The sequence below is a fragment of the Ptychodera flava genome, chromosome 6 (assembly GCF_041260155.1).
Source record: "Ptychodera flava strain L36383 chromosome 6, AS_Pfla_20210202, whole genome shotgun sequence".
In the NCBI taxonomy this organism is placed as follows: domain Eukaryota; kingdom Metazoa; phylum Hemichordata; class Enteropneusta; family Ptychoderidae; genus Ptychodera; species Ptychodera flava.
The window spans coordinates 5,162,501-5,181,305 of record NC_091933.1 but is presented as its reverse complement, the minus strand read 5'-3'; the positions used below and the strand labels follow the sequence as shown (position 1 = coordinate 5,181,305).

General features: G+C 37.6%; 1 protein-coding gene across 1 annotated transcript in view; it reads left to right on the top strand.

Annotated features, from left to right (window-relative positions):
* Positions 1-436: 436 nt before the first annotated feature.
* The window catches only part of LOC139134664 (short transient receptor potential channel 3-like), a 19,578-nt gene continuing 1,209 nt past the window's right edge, over positions 437-18,805 (top strand). Inside the window, exons 1-9 of the mRNA XM_070701631.1 lie at positions 437-701; positions 9,153-9,306; positions 9,799-9,968; positions 11,393-11,584; positions 11,997-12,757; positions 13,951-14,215; positions 14,901-15,074; positions 16,058-16,102; positions 17,071-18,805. The exon at positions 17,071-18,805 is cut by the window's right edge and continues 1,209 nt beyond it. Coding sequence (XP_070557732.1) covers positions 540-701; positions 9,153-9,306; positions 9,799-9,968; positions 11,393-11,584; positions 11,997-12,757; positions 13,951-14,215; positions 14,901-15,074; positions 16,058-16,102; positions 17,071-17,181 — 2,034 coding nt within the window. The 5' untranslated portion in view covers positions 437-539 and the 3' untranslated portion in view covers positions 17,182-18,805. The remainder of the gene's footprint in view (positions 702-9,152; positions 9,307-9,798; positions 9,969-11,392; positions 11,585-11,996; positions 12,758-13,950; positions 14,216-14,900; positions 15,075-16,057; positions 16,103-17,070) is intronic.

Genomic DNA, 18,805 nt, shown 5'->3' with positions numbered 1-18,805 from the left:
CATAGGCACAAATGCTGACGCATACAAATAGCAAACTCTGAACACATGGCGCACGATGCGTTCTATTGTGTACACATGTCAGATGGATGTAAACAATAAAATGTTACAAACCAAAGTGAACTGAGGGCAGACGGGTGATTTGCCTGTCGTCATATTTCTCCTATTTATGTTCTTTTTAAACTTTAATGCATTAGATACTTCACAATTATATGTTTCTCTTCCTTAATTCACTCCCTTTTCGTTTATGTTAAACACTTTTCACTTTTGCAAATTTGCACAGTCATGAGTAATGAGGGCAATGTGCACAGACGTTTTGGCAACAGAAAATTGTATGTAAAGAACTGCCACTTAAGGGGTCACCATCTGTAATATTTGGTACAATTAAGCGTCCCTATGTTTATTACATGCATAATTTACAACAGTCGAACGTTGTGTGCTATTCATGTCAAAAGCATGAAATCAGAGTTAATACAGCGATCACGCTCGCTTTCAGTCAATCTCTGTATCCGATCACACTTGATATCTGTACAAACTGCTTCATGGCACGAGAAAAGATACGGCTAGCCCTTGGCCTCGGTCCCAGCCACGATGAAGAGCGTATTGATTACGAAGAAAGTGTCGGAGTGATCCCCAGTGTGGAAGAAATGCTTTTTCAAATGGTGAAAGATGGCGATGTTGATAGAGCTGATGAATTTTTAAAGGTAAGCGTTTGCCATATACCTCATATTGCCGTTGTCTTCTTGCACGATAAACGCTTAGAAGATTATTTAAGGTAGTCTGCGCCTCGAAAGTGAAAGACTTAAACTTTTGCTCAACTTTTCCTAAATGAAACTTTCAACAATTCTCTTAACAAACTGACAATAAAAATCGGAGGTCACCGTGTAAAGTTTGGAACTAGAGAAACAAATTACCCAATATTTTGCGATATTTGAAATTCAAAATGGCCGCCATTCCTGTGTTAACTCTATGAGGGGATTAGTAAATTTTGGATTTTCGAAAAACTAAGCCGGTGAAAGTTTTTTTCTTTCTTCAAGAGCTTTAAAATAAGCCCCACAAGGGGTAGATCAGAAAATAATTGTAGAAATTTGAGAGTCTGACTATCTGTCCCCGAGGCGCGTTCTAAGGTAAGCTTACATCTTCGTTAATGCAGATCTTCTATAGATGGCACATGTGATTTCCCATATGATCTCAGGATAAGCTTTGATTAGGTAACTTCAATTTCATATAACAAAAAACTGACTATTCGATGTTCAAAAGGAATTATTAGTTAACAATTAGTGCCAATCGTACGGTGGCCCATATGTGACAGGTATAAAACTTATTTACACAGACAAAACTTTAGTTTTGATGGACAAAACTTTAATTTTGGGACACATAACTCTAATTTTTGAGGACAAAACTCTAATTTTGAAGGACACATCTCTATTTCTACGGACACAATTCTAATTTGGGCAGATAAAACTTTAATTGGGACAGACACAATTCTAACTTGGGCCACCAGATCTCTATTTTCTACGGGCACAATTCTAATTTGGGTCGATAAAACTTAAATTTGGACGGACACAATTCTAATTTGGGCCACCAGATCTCTATTTTCTACGGACACAATTCTAATTTGGGCAGACAAAACTTTGATTTGGTCGGACACAATTCTAATTTGGGCCACCAGATCTTTATTTTCTACGGACACATTTCTTTTTTCAGCGGACAAAACTTTCATTTTGACGAACACACATTTAATTCTTATGGTCACAAGTCTTATTTTGTAGAGACACAACTCTAATTTTCTTGGACACAATTTTAATTTCTTGAGATACAACTTTAATTGCTCCAGGACAAGTCTCAACAGCCTGCCCTCTAGTGTTCAATGTGACAACAAGCAACTTGCAGAGACAAAACTTTAACTTTCGAGGACAAAACTTTCTTTCCTCACGCCGGATATTGAAGTATCCCACAATACTGTTCGTCCGCTAATGGCGCTGTGCTGCTGCGTTGGCAATGGAGACTTGTAGCGACTTTATTGCGGAGTATTGCAAAGACGACTTGATGTAGTATTTCTTTTATAGAGGATATAGGTACGACGAAATTGTGTTGTTCCCGGCAAAATATTATGACATTCATATCAGTCCAAGAACTCTCATGAGGCGATTGGCACGGTTGAATTTACGGCAACGATCTGCTCATTATGATACCATTGTTGTGAGGGACTCTATTATTCAAATACTGGATGACCCTGGCTGTGTAGGGGCTATAGAACAGTGTGGCATTCCTTCAGTTGCGTGGCATACGTATGCCAAGAAGTGTTGGGCACCATTTTACAAGTGGTATAGCCACAAACTGATGACGTCAAAATCGCCGTACACAAAACACAGACGCCCCGTAATTGCGGCACTGACTAACTAATAAGGTTAAAATAATATAAATTTGCACTTTCTTCGAGTCACTGTCACAATCTCCGACTGCTTAGTTTTTGTATCGGGTGAAGTACAGTGGGGCCAGGAATTGGGGTTAGCTGACCAAATTGTCGGAACGGAGCGAGCGAAGCGAGCAAATGAAGCAAATGAAGACCATCACAGACTTTGTAGGGTTAGGGTTTGTTAGTTCATGTGATCGCAGCAATAATTCCGTCTCATTCCGGGTACAATATGTCCCCTCTCACGTTTTATTCATCAAATTTGTGGTCATGTACAAAAAATAACCCCGACGGCAATGGCCATATTGACCCCTTTTCAATATAGCCGTTGCCAAAGACGGCACACAGTTACATAACAGAATTCAGAGTTCATTCAAATGCAAATAATAATCAATATGACGGTCAAAAAATCTTTGTATGTTTCATTTGCATTACTTCTTCTACAGACTGAAAATCACACCTGTACATTAGTTCAAACTCTGTTATTGATTGGTTTAATTTTTTATCCACAATTTTTTCCCTTTACCTTTGCGATCATGCCTCCCAATAGATTTTTAGCCAGGCTGTATTATGGAAATTTATGAATACACGGATGTAAAAAACAACTCTATAACGAATTTAAGTTCCGGAAGTCCAAATACAGCTTGAGTCGACACAGTGATAGACATTTGGTGATTGGAGTCATTGGTCACGATATTTGTGCTTGCTTTTTAATTTCTGTTGACCGGCGTACGTAATGCCAATACTTTATCGAATTGTTCCTCCACGTTACAGTATTATTCTGATATGTGACATATGTGATATATGTTTTGAGACGATCTAAAAACTAATATCACGCCTAAGTTTACAACTCATGAGGCCACTGCCGCTGATGTGTGACACTGGGAATGCACAAACCAGACAAAGTTCGTGCTAGTGACAGTGTATGGACCTTAAATTATTATATTTGCAGCGAATTCCGTTCGCTTCTGTACTTAATTCACTACGTCGATGGGTGAAATTTTTATGTTATTTCCGTGGCATATCCAACGAATTGTTGTTCACGTTTTCATCTATAATAGCAATGAAATATTGCATTTCATACATGTTGAGTGATGAACCACTTTTACATAAAAGTGTATCCTGTCAGAAACGAAACACATACCTTTCGTATTGTAAAAAAGGCAGCAAATGACAAATTCAAAAATAAATGTCAAACACAAAGTTTTCAACATATAAAACATCCTAAACAAGTGACAATTTTATACTTTAACTGTGCAAATACAAAAAAATATGAAAAATATTCAAACAATAACAAATCTGCACATACAACAAACACGACAATGCAGAGAAAAAAATAAAGACAGGCAATAATGCAGAGGCATAAATTCAATAAAAGAAGGAAAATGCGTAAAAGACTTTCAAATCATTACAAGTGAACATTATAAATTGATCAGTTCCTGCTTAACGTTTATATGAAACATTGCATCCCTTTCTGGCAACTTGTCCTCGTGGAGTACAGGTTACAGGTAGTGCTTCACATGTTGGAGGTTCTGGGTTCGACCCCCGGCAGAGGTAATAGTTGTAAAAAAAACGTAACTTAAAAATAACACTTCTCTCCCTTGTCATTAATCAACCATTGCTTCCACCAAGGTATCAGGCTGGCTGAAGAAGACGTGGATAGAGTAATAGGATACTACAAAATGAGGGAATGGAGTGAAGATAGTAAAAAAATGGGACCCTTCTTTTTCAATCATTTCCCCCTAAGTTTCCAAGCCCCCATTCCTAACTCTTACCCCCAAAATAATTTATCGTCCCTTTTAGAACGTAACCTATGACCTCATTTCCATAAGTACGCAGATCTTTGACGTCATCAGTTTGTGGCTATACCACTTGTAAAATGGTGCCAAGTGTTGTTCAAGAAATGTTGAGGGAATTGGATCCGGAAGGCAGCGAATTACGGGGAGCGCACCGTCTTAAACGGAGGGAGTATCTTTGCCCAGGACCCATTTGTGTGTGGCACATCGATGGCTACGATAAGCTAAAGCCCTTTGGGTTCCCTGTACACAGGTATGTTGATGGATATAGCAGGAAGATTTTATGGCTGTATATAACCCGTTCTAATAACTTGCCAGACAATGTGGCCGCATACTATTTACATACTGTGCGTGAATTTTGAGGGTGCCCCATTGAGTTGGATACTGATTTGGCTACTGAAAACGGGACAGTGGCAGTAATTCAGTGCTTCTTTCGAGATGACTCAGATGCTCACAGATATGTTGCCTCACAACGTAATCAAAGAATTTAGGCTTGGTGGTCATTTCTTCGCAGAAATCGTTCATCATGATGGATCAACCTGTTCAAAGATTTGGAAGCACAGGGTATCTTTGACCGTAGTAATAGACTGAATAAGGAATGTTTATGGTTTTGTTTTGCCGGCCTCCTTCAAGAAGACTTGGATCATGTAAAAGAACACTGGAACACACACTATATAAGACAGTCTCGAAATGAGACTGTGTGTGGTAGACCTGACTCATTGTTCTTCATTCCAGAACACCATGGTGGCACAGGCAATTTGATTCTGCCTGTTCCAGAGCAAGAAATAAACTATGCAGAAACACAAATCATTGAATCAGATGGTACAAATGAATACCAGGATTACTTCAAGTATGTGGTTCAAAGTTGTCAACTGTCAGTACCAGAAAATTGGCGGGAAGTCAAAGCCCTGTATGAGAATTTACTCTTATGTGCAAGTGATGGCACATAATGTGCATTAGGGATTAAATGCAATGGAATAGTAAATTTTTGTTTTGTATTGTTAAAGCCCCATGAGCTGCAGCTCAATAAAATTTGTGAATCAACTGTCGCCAATATTCTTGTCTCAGATATTTTTCTCATTAATAACATTGGCTGAAAGTATATCATAAAAATACTTGTTTGTGACAAAACAGGAAAGACAACAAATAGATATCAGTGTACTTGAAATTTCTCTTCATTTTCTAAAACATCAAATATTGCAATGGAAGAAACAGTATGCAGTATCTCAGTTGTATTCAGTTCCAAGTGTTCTAGTGAATGGGATCACATTTTCTTTACAAAGATTCATATAGGTAAATACTCCATTGTCTTTTACAGTATGTGTTAAAGGGGGGGGGGAATATGCAAATTTCAGTACAGTGAAGAATGTTGGTTCAGTAATTCAAAACTGTTTGTCATTTTAAAATCCTTCATTCATGTTTCATGCTATATATGGTTGTCAGGAAGTCATTGGGCTTACAGGGGGAGTTTGAGTACATGTTAAAGCATACAATGCAAACATATTTCAGGCCCATTTAACATTTTCTTTACAAAGATTCATATAGGTAAATACTCCATTGTCTTTTACAGTATGTGTTAAAAGGGGGGGGAATATGCAAATTTCAGTACAGTGAAGAATGTTGGTTCAGTAATTCAAAACTGTTTGTCATTTTAAAATCCTTCATTCATGTTTCATGCTATATATGGTTGTCAGGAAGTCATTGGGCTTACAGGGGGAGTTTGAGTACATGTTAAAGCATACAATGCAAACATATTTCAGGCCCATTTAACATTTTCTTTACAAAGATTCATATAGGTAAATACTCCATTGTCTTTTACAGTATGTGTTAAACGGGGGGGGAATATGCAAATTTCAGTACAGTGAAGAATGTTGGTTCAGTAATTCAAAACTGTTTGTCATTTTAAAATCTTTCATTCATGTTTCATGCTATATATGGTTGTCAGGAAGTCATTGGGCTTACAGGGGGAGTTTGAGTACATGTTAAAGCATACAATGCAAACATATTTCAGGCCCATTTATAAATTCATATAAATAGTATGTATTTAGTCACCAATACCTGCATCCATACAGCCAGAACTCTTTGTTTTGATAAGTAAACTTCAGATGCATCTAAATCTTCATCTCAAAGTCTGATCCTTACGCTGATTTGGTGGAGAGGCCACTTAATTGTTACAAAATTTGCAATAGGGTATTTTGTAGAGAGTTTTGCAATGTGAAATATCCAATAACTCTCTTGGTGTTACTTCACATGTGGTTCTTTAATGTAACTTCATTCACATGCAAGCATGTATGGACAACGTATATGCTTAGTTGCTGAATAAAAAAACATTTATTTCAAAAAACAAGCATGCAACAGTAGACCAATCAATAGCTTTTTTATCATTTTTTCACTATTCTTTGTACACACACATATTTGCCATAATGCAAGGTCCATTGAGTGTAAACTTGGACGTATGAGACATCTTACACACCTTGTTTGATTTCTAAGGTCTATGATCAGCAACTTTCTGTAGTGATTTCAGAATTACAATTTAAAACTATTAGATATGTCTCAAAATTATGTTATGAAAGTAAACACTGTCTGATAACTACTAACCCCCACCCTCAATGTACTTGGAGAAAGATATAGAACTGCCCAGGAATAGTTGATTTATTTTGCTGAAGTTTGCTCCAGAGGTATGAACAATTCTGGGCTCTACTTAACTGAATTTTAGAGTGCATTTGGCTCTACAATTTCATATTGAACAATGTCCTTGCCTGAGGAGACTAAAAAAGTACATCAATTATCTTACAGCGTCATTTCATTGCAAATCTTACAATGAAATGAAGCTGTAAGATGATTTTAGTACCTTTTCAACCATAAATAGATGTAACATACAGTAAGCACTAGCACCATGGTTGGCGAGGTGATCTACTGCGATGTAGACGAACAGTATTGTGGGATACTTCAATATCCGCCGTGAGGAAAAGAAAGTTTTGTCCTCGAAAGTTAAAGATTTGTCTTTGTAAGTTGCTTGTTGTCTCATTGAACACTAGAGGGAAGGCCATTGAAAAAGGAGTTGGAATGAGACTTGTTCGGGAGTAATGGAAGCTCTATTTCAAGAAATTAAAATTGTGTCCAAGAAAAATAGAGTTGTGTCTGTACAATATAAGACTTGTGTCCATAAGAATTAAATATGTGTTCGTCCAAATGAAAGTTTTGTCCGCTGAAAAAAGAATTGTGTCCGTAGAAAATAGAGATCTGGTGGCCCAAATTAGAATTGTCTGTCCAAATCAAAGTGCTGTCTGCCCAAATTAGAATTGTGTCCGTAGAAAATAGAGATCTGGTGGCCCAAATTAAAATTGTGTCCGTCCAAATCAAAGTTTTGTCTGCCCAAATTAGAATTGTGTCCGTAGAAAATAGAGATCTGGTGGCCCAAGCTAGAATTGTGTCCGTCCAAATTAAAGTTTTATCGGCTCAAATTAGAATTGTGCCCGTAGAAAATAGAGATCTGGTGGCCCAAGTTAGAATTGTGTCTGTCCCAATTAAAGTTTTATCTGCCCAAATTAGAATTGTGTCCGTAGAAATAGAGATGTGTCCTTCAAAATTAGAGTTTTGTCCTCAAAAATTAGAGTTATGTGCCCCAAAATTAAAGTTTTGTCCATCAAAACTAAAGTTTTGTCTGTGTAAATAAGTTTATACCTGTCACATATGGGCCACCGATTAGTGCCAATCGGGTGTCAACAAGTAAGCTTACTCATGAAAGACTAGAAAATCGGCGAAGCGATACTTCTCCGTTATCAACTTTGTCAATCATGAGAATTAATTACAAGTGTAAGAAGCCATTAACTGTCACTGAAAGTCAACGTTCAAATATCAACACTATTATTTAAGTGCAGTGAAAACACTGAAGAAAGCACACGTTCCCGCAATTGTGATGCATCGGTCAATGCGTCAAGTATTATTGAATTCTTGGCGCAGCGGGGCGGCATTTACCTACGACAATATAATGAAATGTAATCAAACTTCTTCAACAATGAAAGTGAATCCGTTTTGTGACAGTCCGTGTACCTATTCATGTGGCAGTGGTAATTTTGTAAAAGGAGGAAAATTAAAGTTTCCAAAAACATCGTTAATTATTGTAAATGTATGGCGCATCACTTCATACCTTAAATGATATATTCTTTGGATTCTAGGGCAGAATTTTTTTTTTTCTGTCGGCAGAGATGGATATAATAACTAAAATGCTGCACTGCATTAATAGTTTCGTCTTCTTTGATTTCATAAACATAATGTCCTATTATAAATTACAGCATGAATATGCAAAATTTGTTTTGTGTGGACGTCGAGCATTATTGTTCGAACTGTATAATTGTCCATAGACTTAGCAAACCTCCCCTGCGGCAGACTCTGATGCGGCGTTGTCATCCCCGGCACTGTATGCAGGTTTGCTAAATAGAGTTTTGTAGCGATTTGTAACACAGGACTTTGAGATCGATTGCGAGAAACTCGCTGTATTCATCGATAGTAGCCGGACACGACGAACAGGTTACAAACACCTGCTAGACCAAGATAAATGTTCTGAGGAATCAGTAGACCACATATGTAAGATAGGTCTAGATGTTTTACCGCTATCAGCAAAATCAATCGACGTCATTAGTCGTAATTTCATACCGAGTACGTAATTGATATACTGTATGACATCTGAAATATAATTAATTTAAATCACCAGCCCTCGGTTGCTTTATTGACTGAATGTTTCTTTCCATTGTGTACTAAATGTACTAATCTGATTGTGGGATTAAATATATGGTGAATCAGGAACCCCTTGATTTTGATGGAAATCATGTAAATTTAGGTTGATTAAAATCGAATACGCTGTCGATGAAAAGAAAATAACAATAGGCTAGATCATTATGTCCTTTTGTCGAATGAATGTATTTATATTCATCTCATGAAAGAAAACTCCAGACATCGATGTAAACAAAGTGCACCAAATGGATGACCTACCGTACACAGCACTACAACTGGCAGCCAGCCATGACAACTTTCTGATGGTGAAATTGTTGCTTGACAACGGAGCACGCCCACTGAGCAAGAACCTCTTACAGCAAGGTAAGCCCTTTCCGAAAGATACGTACACTTTTACATTTACAAGATTGGAAGTGCTCGATTACTATTAAAATGTGTTAACAGGCGGGTTGAGTTGAGCATGTATTGTATAAAGTTGGAAATTGCACAGTTATGATCACAATTTTTATCCGAAATTAAGAGACTGCTTGATGAAACTCAAATATGTAGTTTCTTTCGCTATTCATTGCGATGCAATTATACCTAAATAATTGCAATCTTGTCCAATCGTTTAGGTAATATATTGTGACATATGTTATTTGAAGTAAACCCAACATGAATGACTATGAAGCAAATTCGGCGAAAAAATTTAAATAGTTAATCAGCATGCTCATTGCATAAAGCTTGTGTAGAAATAGGACAAATGACCATTGCTGTAGCTCACCAACACCGCTGACAAATATGCATAGACTTACTAGTAATAAACACGCTGATCTATTTGTACCAAACTCAAATATTAATGTTTCGTTATTTCAGATGCCAGCTCACATTTTAAAAGGCAAGTGGCATTATTGCATATTTACAAGTCTCTCAGCAGTCCATCATACATAGCACTAACAAGCGTTGATCCACTGTGCAAGACACTAGAGTTGCTCGGAGAAGTGGAATGTTTCTCAGAGGACATTTATCTTAAACATTGTCACAAGGTGAGTTAAGTTTGTAGAGTCGTGGGAATTATCCTGTTAATCCGTTGTCTCGTGCAATTTGCCAAATAATCCAAATCAAATTTCACGCGAAACAAATGATCCTTGTGCATATAAATTATTTATTATTTAGATATGTACGCCGATGACTAGGGTTTTCGATTTCTCAAGTTAATTTTTCACTTCAAAACCCATCGTCGTAAACCACGCGCCTCTTTACGGCAACAGCTCAGCGCTACGCGTTAAGAGATTTGATTTTTGCGTAGTCAGCGGAGCGGAAATTATTGCTCTGGCTTGCGAGAATGTTCAAAACCAGGCGAAATATGTCTATAATTGGGTTAAAAGTAATGGTATGGAAATCAATGCAAGCAAAACCAAGGTATGCTAGTTGAGTCTCGCCAGAAACCCCTTAATGCTGAAAAGAGTGCCAAAAAATTGATATTGCTATAAATGGCACCAGTATTTCTTGTGTTACTTCAGAGAAGATTTTAGGAGAGGCTCAGACAATTTACTTTCTTGAAAATGGCCCATTGATAACTTGTGCATCACGTTGAAATTAGTTTACTGAGACTTTGACATAAATTTATTTGTTTTCACCTGACAAAGATCTTGTACTATAGTTTGATTCAGTCCGCTATGGATTACTGTCGGATTGTTTTGGGGTAATACAATCATGAAAAGCATTGGTAGAGTGAATAAAATGCAGAAAAAAGACCGCTGAGGGTAATGTTATACTTAATACGGACTTTGATACTTCAAATGATTTGTTTTTTGAAGCCGTCGATGTTCTCTCTGTCACAAAAGTATTTTCTATTTTACTTGTATTTTAGTCTACAATTATTTTGAGAGCACACTTAACTTTGACTTTCGTCAGCTAGCTTGACGGTGTTTAATGTATCGTGATGATGCGCCATGATACTCCAGTACGGTTTGCTTGTCCACTCAGGTCATCTTGTACTACAACTTATGCGCTACGTAAGGTAGAATACGCCTCGGGGTCATATATTTGGAACTTTACATCTTTTCGATATTTCTCTGGTCTGTAGCTTTTAGGGCTAATTCTGAAGCTCATGGAACTCACAAGAGTATTTTTGTTTTGTTTTGTTTTGTTTTGTTTTGTTTTTTTTAAATCGACAGAGTTAACATGGGGATGACTGGCGTTTTATATTCCTTTTTGTAAATTCTAGGTGATTGGCTTCTCTGGTACTAAAATTAGAATAATGACCTCTCATTTTGATTTTTTGATTTTTTAAGCGAATGGTTGAATTTTTCCTTTGCCAAAGTTTATAGCCTTCATGTTTTTGAGCGAGTAATAGTTTAAGATCAAGATATGTGTCTCAAAGGCCTGGAAATATTTTATCATGAAAGAAAATGATTGTTTGATCACTCTTTATGTTATATTATTGTTATCCTTTCTTTCTATTCAGCATGAAATATGCTCCATAAAGGCCAAGTTAGAAGACTTTGCCATCGATATTATCGCACGATGTGACACACGTGAGACATCAAACGAAGTGCTGACCCTTCTGCGCGGTAGGAACAGAAGCTGTTACACAAAAGTAACGTCGCCGTCATATTTTCCTGTTTTTGACATCGCCATCAAGAGTAATGCTAAGAGGGTAAGTGAAAGCCGCATCACAATGGAGTGATATGCGAGTTTGAATTTTTCATGATTTATGTCATGACATGAACTAGTGCCAAAGGGGTCGTGTTAGAGTTGTCCCAGATGGATATTTACGATCGAAACTAATAGACTTCAAAAAACTAAAGCCACTGTGTTCAGTTGGGTTTTTTTTCGTAATGTTACTGTTACTCAAAAAATCGATCCGATTACAGAATTAAAGGTGCAAAAAAGAGAATAACCAAATGTCACATGCTCTAATAAGTGAAATCAGCTCGGTTTGTTTTACAATTACTGGTAACTCACCTCTAAATATATGTAGTTTCGATAGAAACTTTAATATTTGATATATCTAAACTTTGTGGCTTTCATTTTCGGCGACATGCGCTTACGTCGACCTTTTTTTCCAGTTCGTCTCATACCCAAGATGCCAAAAACAATTAACACTGGCGTGGTTCGATGGCCAACTCAAGGCGTGCAAGAAAGGAACTGCTTCCGAAGTAATTGGCCTTGTCATCTTTCTATTGGTCGTCTACGGATTATTCCAGCCAATACTGACCGTGTGGTATTTGTTGGTGCCCTCTAGTCGTCTCTCGCGGAATCTCCAAAACCCGGGCAACCGACTGTGTATGTCCCTGGTGTCTCACTCGTTATTTAATTTTTCATACCTGGGCTTTTTAATGAAGTCATTGCCGGTCGCCTACAACAATAGTGGCACGTCTACAGATATCGTGGTGTCATCGGTTTCTGTGTACTTGTGGTGCTACGTTATTGGCATGCTATTGGCTGTACTTTTCGATGCCAAGACCCTGATGTCTAGAAGTTTCACCTCGGTAACGATCGGTTTACAAAATGCAATGTTGTGCACACTATTCTTGATCCAGTTCCTTCTTCATATACTGTACAGCCACTTGTCAACCAACCCGGACAGCGACGCACTTTTTAGTGCTTTATACAGATGCATGTGCAGCTGCACGCTGTTGACGTCATACATGACAATTATCTCTTATTTACACTTGAACTCGTCGTTCGGCCCAATGCTGATCAGTCTGAAAGGCGTGGTGCAGGATATTATCTGCTTTATGACCGTTTTTGGCGTGTTTCAGATGTCCTACACCTTGGCCTTCTACTGCCTGTATCTCGACGGAAACAGTGACACAGACGCTGACAGGTATCGAAATACAACCTATAGATTTCCAGCCTAAACTATGCATTGTGTTTTAGGATAGAGTCATCGATTTCCGCTACTGAGTAACTAAGTGACCGATATTTGAGTCTAATTTGAAATTTAACAGTTTTTTCTGTTTCGAGTTTTGTGATCAAACCAGTTATTTAAACAATTCTGATCACCGCGTAATCATTTTGTGTACGACCATCTGGCTATGTGAGTATATATGCGTAAAGTCCCAGTATGCATGTATTTACGTATTTTTCTTTCATAAGGGAGCCTTCAGTAATTCCAGGGGGTAGGCCGGGGGAATGGGGGAGGGTCACTTTTTAGAAAACACTTCAAGGGGGAGGGTCACTTTTTATAAACCTATCTTGGGGGAGGATCACCTTTGACAGAAGCTGATTTTATGGCCAAAACTTTGATTGTCCATGTGATATTTCCTGAATAGGAAATCGCCAACAAAATACGTACACATTATAGACCGCCATGCACAGTGAATTGACATTTTAGTGAAATTCCAAAATCAAATTTCTTACACAACCATAGACTTGTAACCACTCTAGTCTAATCAAGAACAATAATCTCAATAATCAAGCATACATAGATGCACAGATTTAGCTAATTTTGTACTAAAAAAATTATTCATAGTTTCATCATAGAATGCCATGTATAGTGAATCGACATATCAGTGAAATTCCACATGGACTGTGTTCACATGCTGAATATCAGCCATTTCAACATGAGGTTGGAGTACAGAACCATAAATTTACCGCACAAACAGAACGAAAACATCGGAAAATGCATCAACAGCTACAGCTAATGGATTTATTATTAATATTGGTGAACAAACGAAATAGATATTGACATTCTAGTAAAAGTAACTCTGATTAGGAATTTGTAAATGTCAATTATTATCACAGATATAATAATACATTCTGTTGTAAGATATCGTCGTCACTCGGTCCATCAATCTTTTCTAAAGATCTGGAAATCATAAACGATGTTTCTGGTCGAACATTGCAATGACACGTCATTCAGCTAGACTTCGTTCTGCTTCAGCATTAAAGTAGCCATGACAACCTTTACTGTGATTCTTCATCCTTCTTTGAATCTGTCTATGCGCAACGTTTGCTCTTGTTGCTTGTGTAAAAATAATTTCTCTGTTCTTTGTCCCCATATTTTTCTTCAATAAGATTGTCTGAAACAATGTGGAGACTGTTGTGGTCAGTCTTCGGCGTTCACGACCTTGGATACCTGGAAAATCCCTTCGACGCATGCTCTCCGAATTCAACCTCTGACATGAACCAAACTTCCCGCTGCGTGTACTCCACCCCTACGTCCGAGGCCATCACTACCAGTTTTGGACAATACATGTATTTCCTATACTGCGGCTTCGTAGTTTTGACTTTACTTAACATATTCATCGCTATGCTTTCCAGTACATATGCACGAATACAGGTAAGGATGTACAAAAAAGAATTAAGTGTAGAGTCGCAACACAAAAAACTGAATTTGAACGAAGGGTGTTTTGAGGAAGTAAAGGCAGCATTTAAACAATTATTTTTCCAACCAGCAATGCTAAATAGCATCAGATGACTACCAGAAAGAAACGTTTTCCGACCAGACATGACAAATAACATCAAAATAGCTGCCCGGCGTCTGTATTGGATTGTATAAAACAATTGTCGTGTCTACCATATTATAGACACATGCCCTGTATCGATCCGTTATGATTCTACCCGATGTTTGAAGGTAAAGTATTCATTAATCATCATAGTGTATACTTCAATTATTTCCAAACAACTGTCGTTAATGTAGAACACAAAAGACACATCGTATCTCTCCTAAATATGAAATTGTAGCAACTTCCCGATGTCGACAGTGTATAGCATTATTCGACCGTGTTCTGTTCGCAAATGAAGAAGAAAACACGTGGTAAATTATCACGAAAGACGTTCATCAGATACATTTTCTACGTTCTTTACGCGAATTGACCTGATTACTTCAGCATTATAGGGTTGTCCTCGGAAGAATTACAATTTTGTAGAAATAATGCTGATGAGAGATGAAACAACAGAAAGTGCACAAAAAGGTGCGTGTGCGAAAATTAACAGAGTTGGCTCGTTTTTTCTCAACCTACAAGGACAATCTGGATGAAGAGTGGACGTTTGCTTACACGACGCTGATGGTTGATTCATCTCGACAACGGTTTTCCTTACCACCACCATATAATATACTCGAGTTCATATTGAATACCTGTAAATTCCTCTTGGCAATGTGTAAACACCGCTTCGCTACATTATGCTGTAACAGCAAGGTCAGTAAGTATTGGCTAATATCAAACACAGCATGACAACTATAAAAGGGGTCGATTCTAAATAGAGGCACTTACATTTCGTCTGTAGATTTATGACAGCTTGTGTAAAGTCGGCTTACAAGCAGGTAATGAGTGACATGAGATTAGTGACTGAATCCATGTTGAGGTCGCTGCCATTAGTGATATTGATGTTCTTGTTATCATACATAGTTTTGTACTGCTATCGTTTCAACAGAAGAAGCCCTGCTTCCCATCATGTGATTTTCTCTGTACAAAAATTCTCCGTCGAATTTTACTCTCACTACACAGTGAAATTGTTTTTCCGATCCAAATATTATTGATTGAATGGGTCAGTTTACGTCTTTTATACGCATATCTGAGGTCGCAGGGTGATGGATCACAAAGACGCATTCACTCCCTTTTATGACTGTTACTCTACCTTTTATCGAGTGACATTGAGAAAATTAACTACTGTTTATAGTTTGAGTTTGCAATTTTATAACTTCCACTCTCCTGTTAGGATACTTTTAGATGCATTTGTAATAAATCTTGATGAGTGTGTTCGTGTATGAAGTTGAACTAGCCTATTAGCCTGCTTGTTCTATTTATTTTGTGCGAGTAAGAAAACGGTGTTGACCTTTTTATAACCACCACCTCTTCTGTTCGGGATGTCCCTGAGCTGCAATTATAACATCTTTCTGATGCGTGCGTCAGCGCATGACGTCCATCTGGCTTATCAGCCCACGAATCCTTTTTATTTCGAAAAATTGTGCTTTTACTCGGTCAAAGTATGTCAATTTACAAGCATACTGAACGTATTTTCAAAGTATTTTACTTTCGACCAGTCTGTAGGATACCGACTATATTCGATATCAATTTGAAGGAGTCCATTCATTTTTCTCTTGGCAAATCGCGCAGCGTGGATACGATCTTTCAAAAGGCCACTCGAATCTTATATTTCTTCACTTGTTTCTATTTTCCAGCTGGGCGATCAGAGTGCAGCCAGCCAGGCAACAGAGTATGACATGGTGAGTAATGATGTGCAAGTACAGTTGTTACTTGATCAAACACAAAAATGAAATACACAAATTTACAAATCTTGCAGGTGAACCTCTAGTGTGTATGTGATAAATCGAAGGCATGGCATTATGGTTGTTTCGTCTGTGATTAATAGCCCATGCCCTAATGAGTTACATTCTTTCATGTTTTATGCGATGCCAACCTAAGTACTTCTAGTAATCATCAAGGTTTAGTCCGGGTGCTGATGCTGTCAGTACCAGTCTTCTTCGGTATATTTTATGTCCATCTTTTATGTCTTCTACGCAGCATAAATATTGTTCTAGATTGCACGAAATTCTCAAGTCTTGATATTTTGTAGGCTACTGTAAAAGAACAGACAAAAACAGTAGCTATCAATGATATTTCATTACTTTTCTTCTGCAAGAAAAGCACCAAATTTTCTTCTTGTGCCTAAGTCACGTCAAAGTTTGATGACATTATTTATTATTTCTGGTGAAAAACATTATTTCTTGGTCATCTCCCCGAAATGAGCTCAAAATACAAAGTGTGTACCATAAAACAGTACATTATGAATGTTGTCGTCAACACCTAACTGAAATTCAGTCCTTAACAACAATATTGGCCGTCACACGTATACTGCTGTATCAGCATTGTTTCATATTGGTTATTTCGATATGATGAGGGAGGTGAATGAGAAAGTCTGTTTAAAAAGTTGTTACAGAATAAAATAACGGAAGATACGTCAAAAGTTACAAGATATTTAAAGTTAAGAATTTTCCTACTTAAAGCTTTATAGACAAGTTCGTCATAGACGTATAGAAATGGACCGTGAGTCCACAGTCGTATAGGCCGATTATCGTATTCATAGACTAGATTATGGTCATTTTCCCTTGTTCACAAACGTCAAAATGGATTTAAATAAATGTCAATCACAAAACTCTAACGACCGCGTTTATTCTGTCCTCCTGCTTTTTAGCTGATGAAGAGAATTCTCTGCGATTATTTCACCGAACAGGAATGTCAGCGAAGAAAACCAAACCTAACAGCAAGACAGGATGCCTGGATGGTGGTAAACGACAAGGTTTAGTCACCTTGAACAACATGCGATGATCCACAGAACCATGACATCATGCCTATCTTCAACAGGCATACTGATTTATGCACAGCCAATCGCAATCATACAATTTCAATTTGCATTTTTTTTTCATTTTGACGTCACACTTTTATTTGACATTCTGTGACGTCATAACACTTGTCCAATATTGCATGATGACTACACAGCGCTCAGCAAACAGGTAAACTGAAGCAAGTGCGGATAAACAAATATTCATCATAGGATAATGAACGCAAACATTTCGTTGTGGACTGTAAAGGAGTTGTTTAGTCAGAGTGATAATCAATCTTCAACGTTTTTAATCTGAAATGCACATCAGAAGGACACTGGGTCCCTCTTCCCAATGGTATTAATCACTGCTTGCCTAAGGGGTTGTCGTTGATACAGTTTAACTCGGCCTAAATTAAGAAATACAAAGATATTGTATTTTTCTGTTGTTAAATGCGCTAAATATTTTTCTTTCTTGTTATCGGTGAGATCGATTAAAGCAGGAGAGTGTAATGGACAGTTGGAAAATATGATGGACTTTCTGTAGAATCATTCAGAGAGTGAAATGGCTGGAGGACATACAGGGGCCTAAGTCTTGCTTTTTATTAAAATGCCAATAACAGAACATGGATTTACGATATTTGATGAATCGATTATTTGTTTGCTAGACCCTGTGGAAATAGCCTACACACTGACACACAGAACATTTTCTGGCCTGTAAATTGAATTCGACGCAGTATGTCTATTCAAACGTTTACCCAGGGCCTTATCATTACATCGAAATATCCCCTCCATCACAACTAGAGGTGTCGTTCACATACCGTCGCCATGCTGGGACAGCATCTGTCACATTCACGATTTATAACCAATATATGGAAAGATTAGGGAAAGACAGATTCAATGGTCTGTGTGCTCGAGGGATTCAGTTGAGTGAGAAAATACTACCACAGCTTATTGTAAAAAGAATATCTTATAAATTGATATATGGAAAAGCTTTAAGTCAAAGTCGATGCATGGTATATGCCATAGCTTAACAGAGAAATGAAAGACATTGGCAGGGAAGTGCGTGAAAGATATGTTTATTATGCAATCTGTGATCATCATCGGTCATTTTAATTTATCGCTGTTGTTAGGGAGTGTTCAGTGATTACGGCCGAGGATGGGTTGGCAAAATCCGGGGGTCACCTTAAATTTGAAATCTGCAAAGGGAGGTCATGTATTTTTCAAACATCTCAGACGGGGGTCACTTAATTTTCATAAGTATCCGTCTCATCAAAAAGCAGTTTTCAGTGTTCGGAAATATTCTGGGAGATAAAAATGATTCGGAGCATGATTTCATTCTCTGAAGTCATTTAACTAAATCTGAACAAAAGTATTATTATCTGTCACATGAACATCTTGACTTGGCAATCCTGAGGCTTGTCTTATTGTAAATTGAGCTCACTGAGGGCAATGAACAATTCCTATTACTTACATATTAGAGATATAGCAAGTTTTGTCAGGGAAATTATTTAACAGTTACCTGACTGTAGACTACTAGTACCATGAAAAGTGAAATTATACTCGTAGGTGAAATTCCAATATCATACTTGTTGTCCATATCTGAACT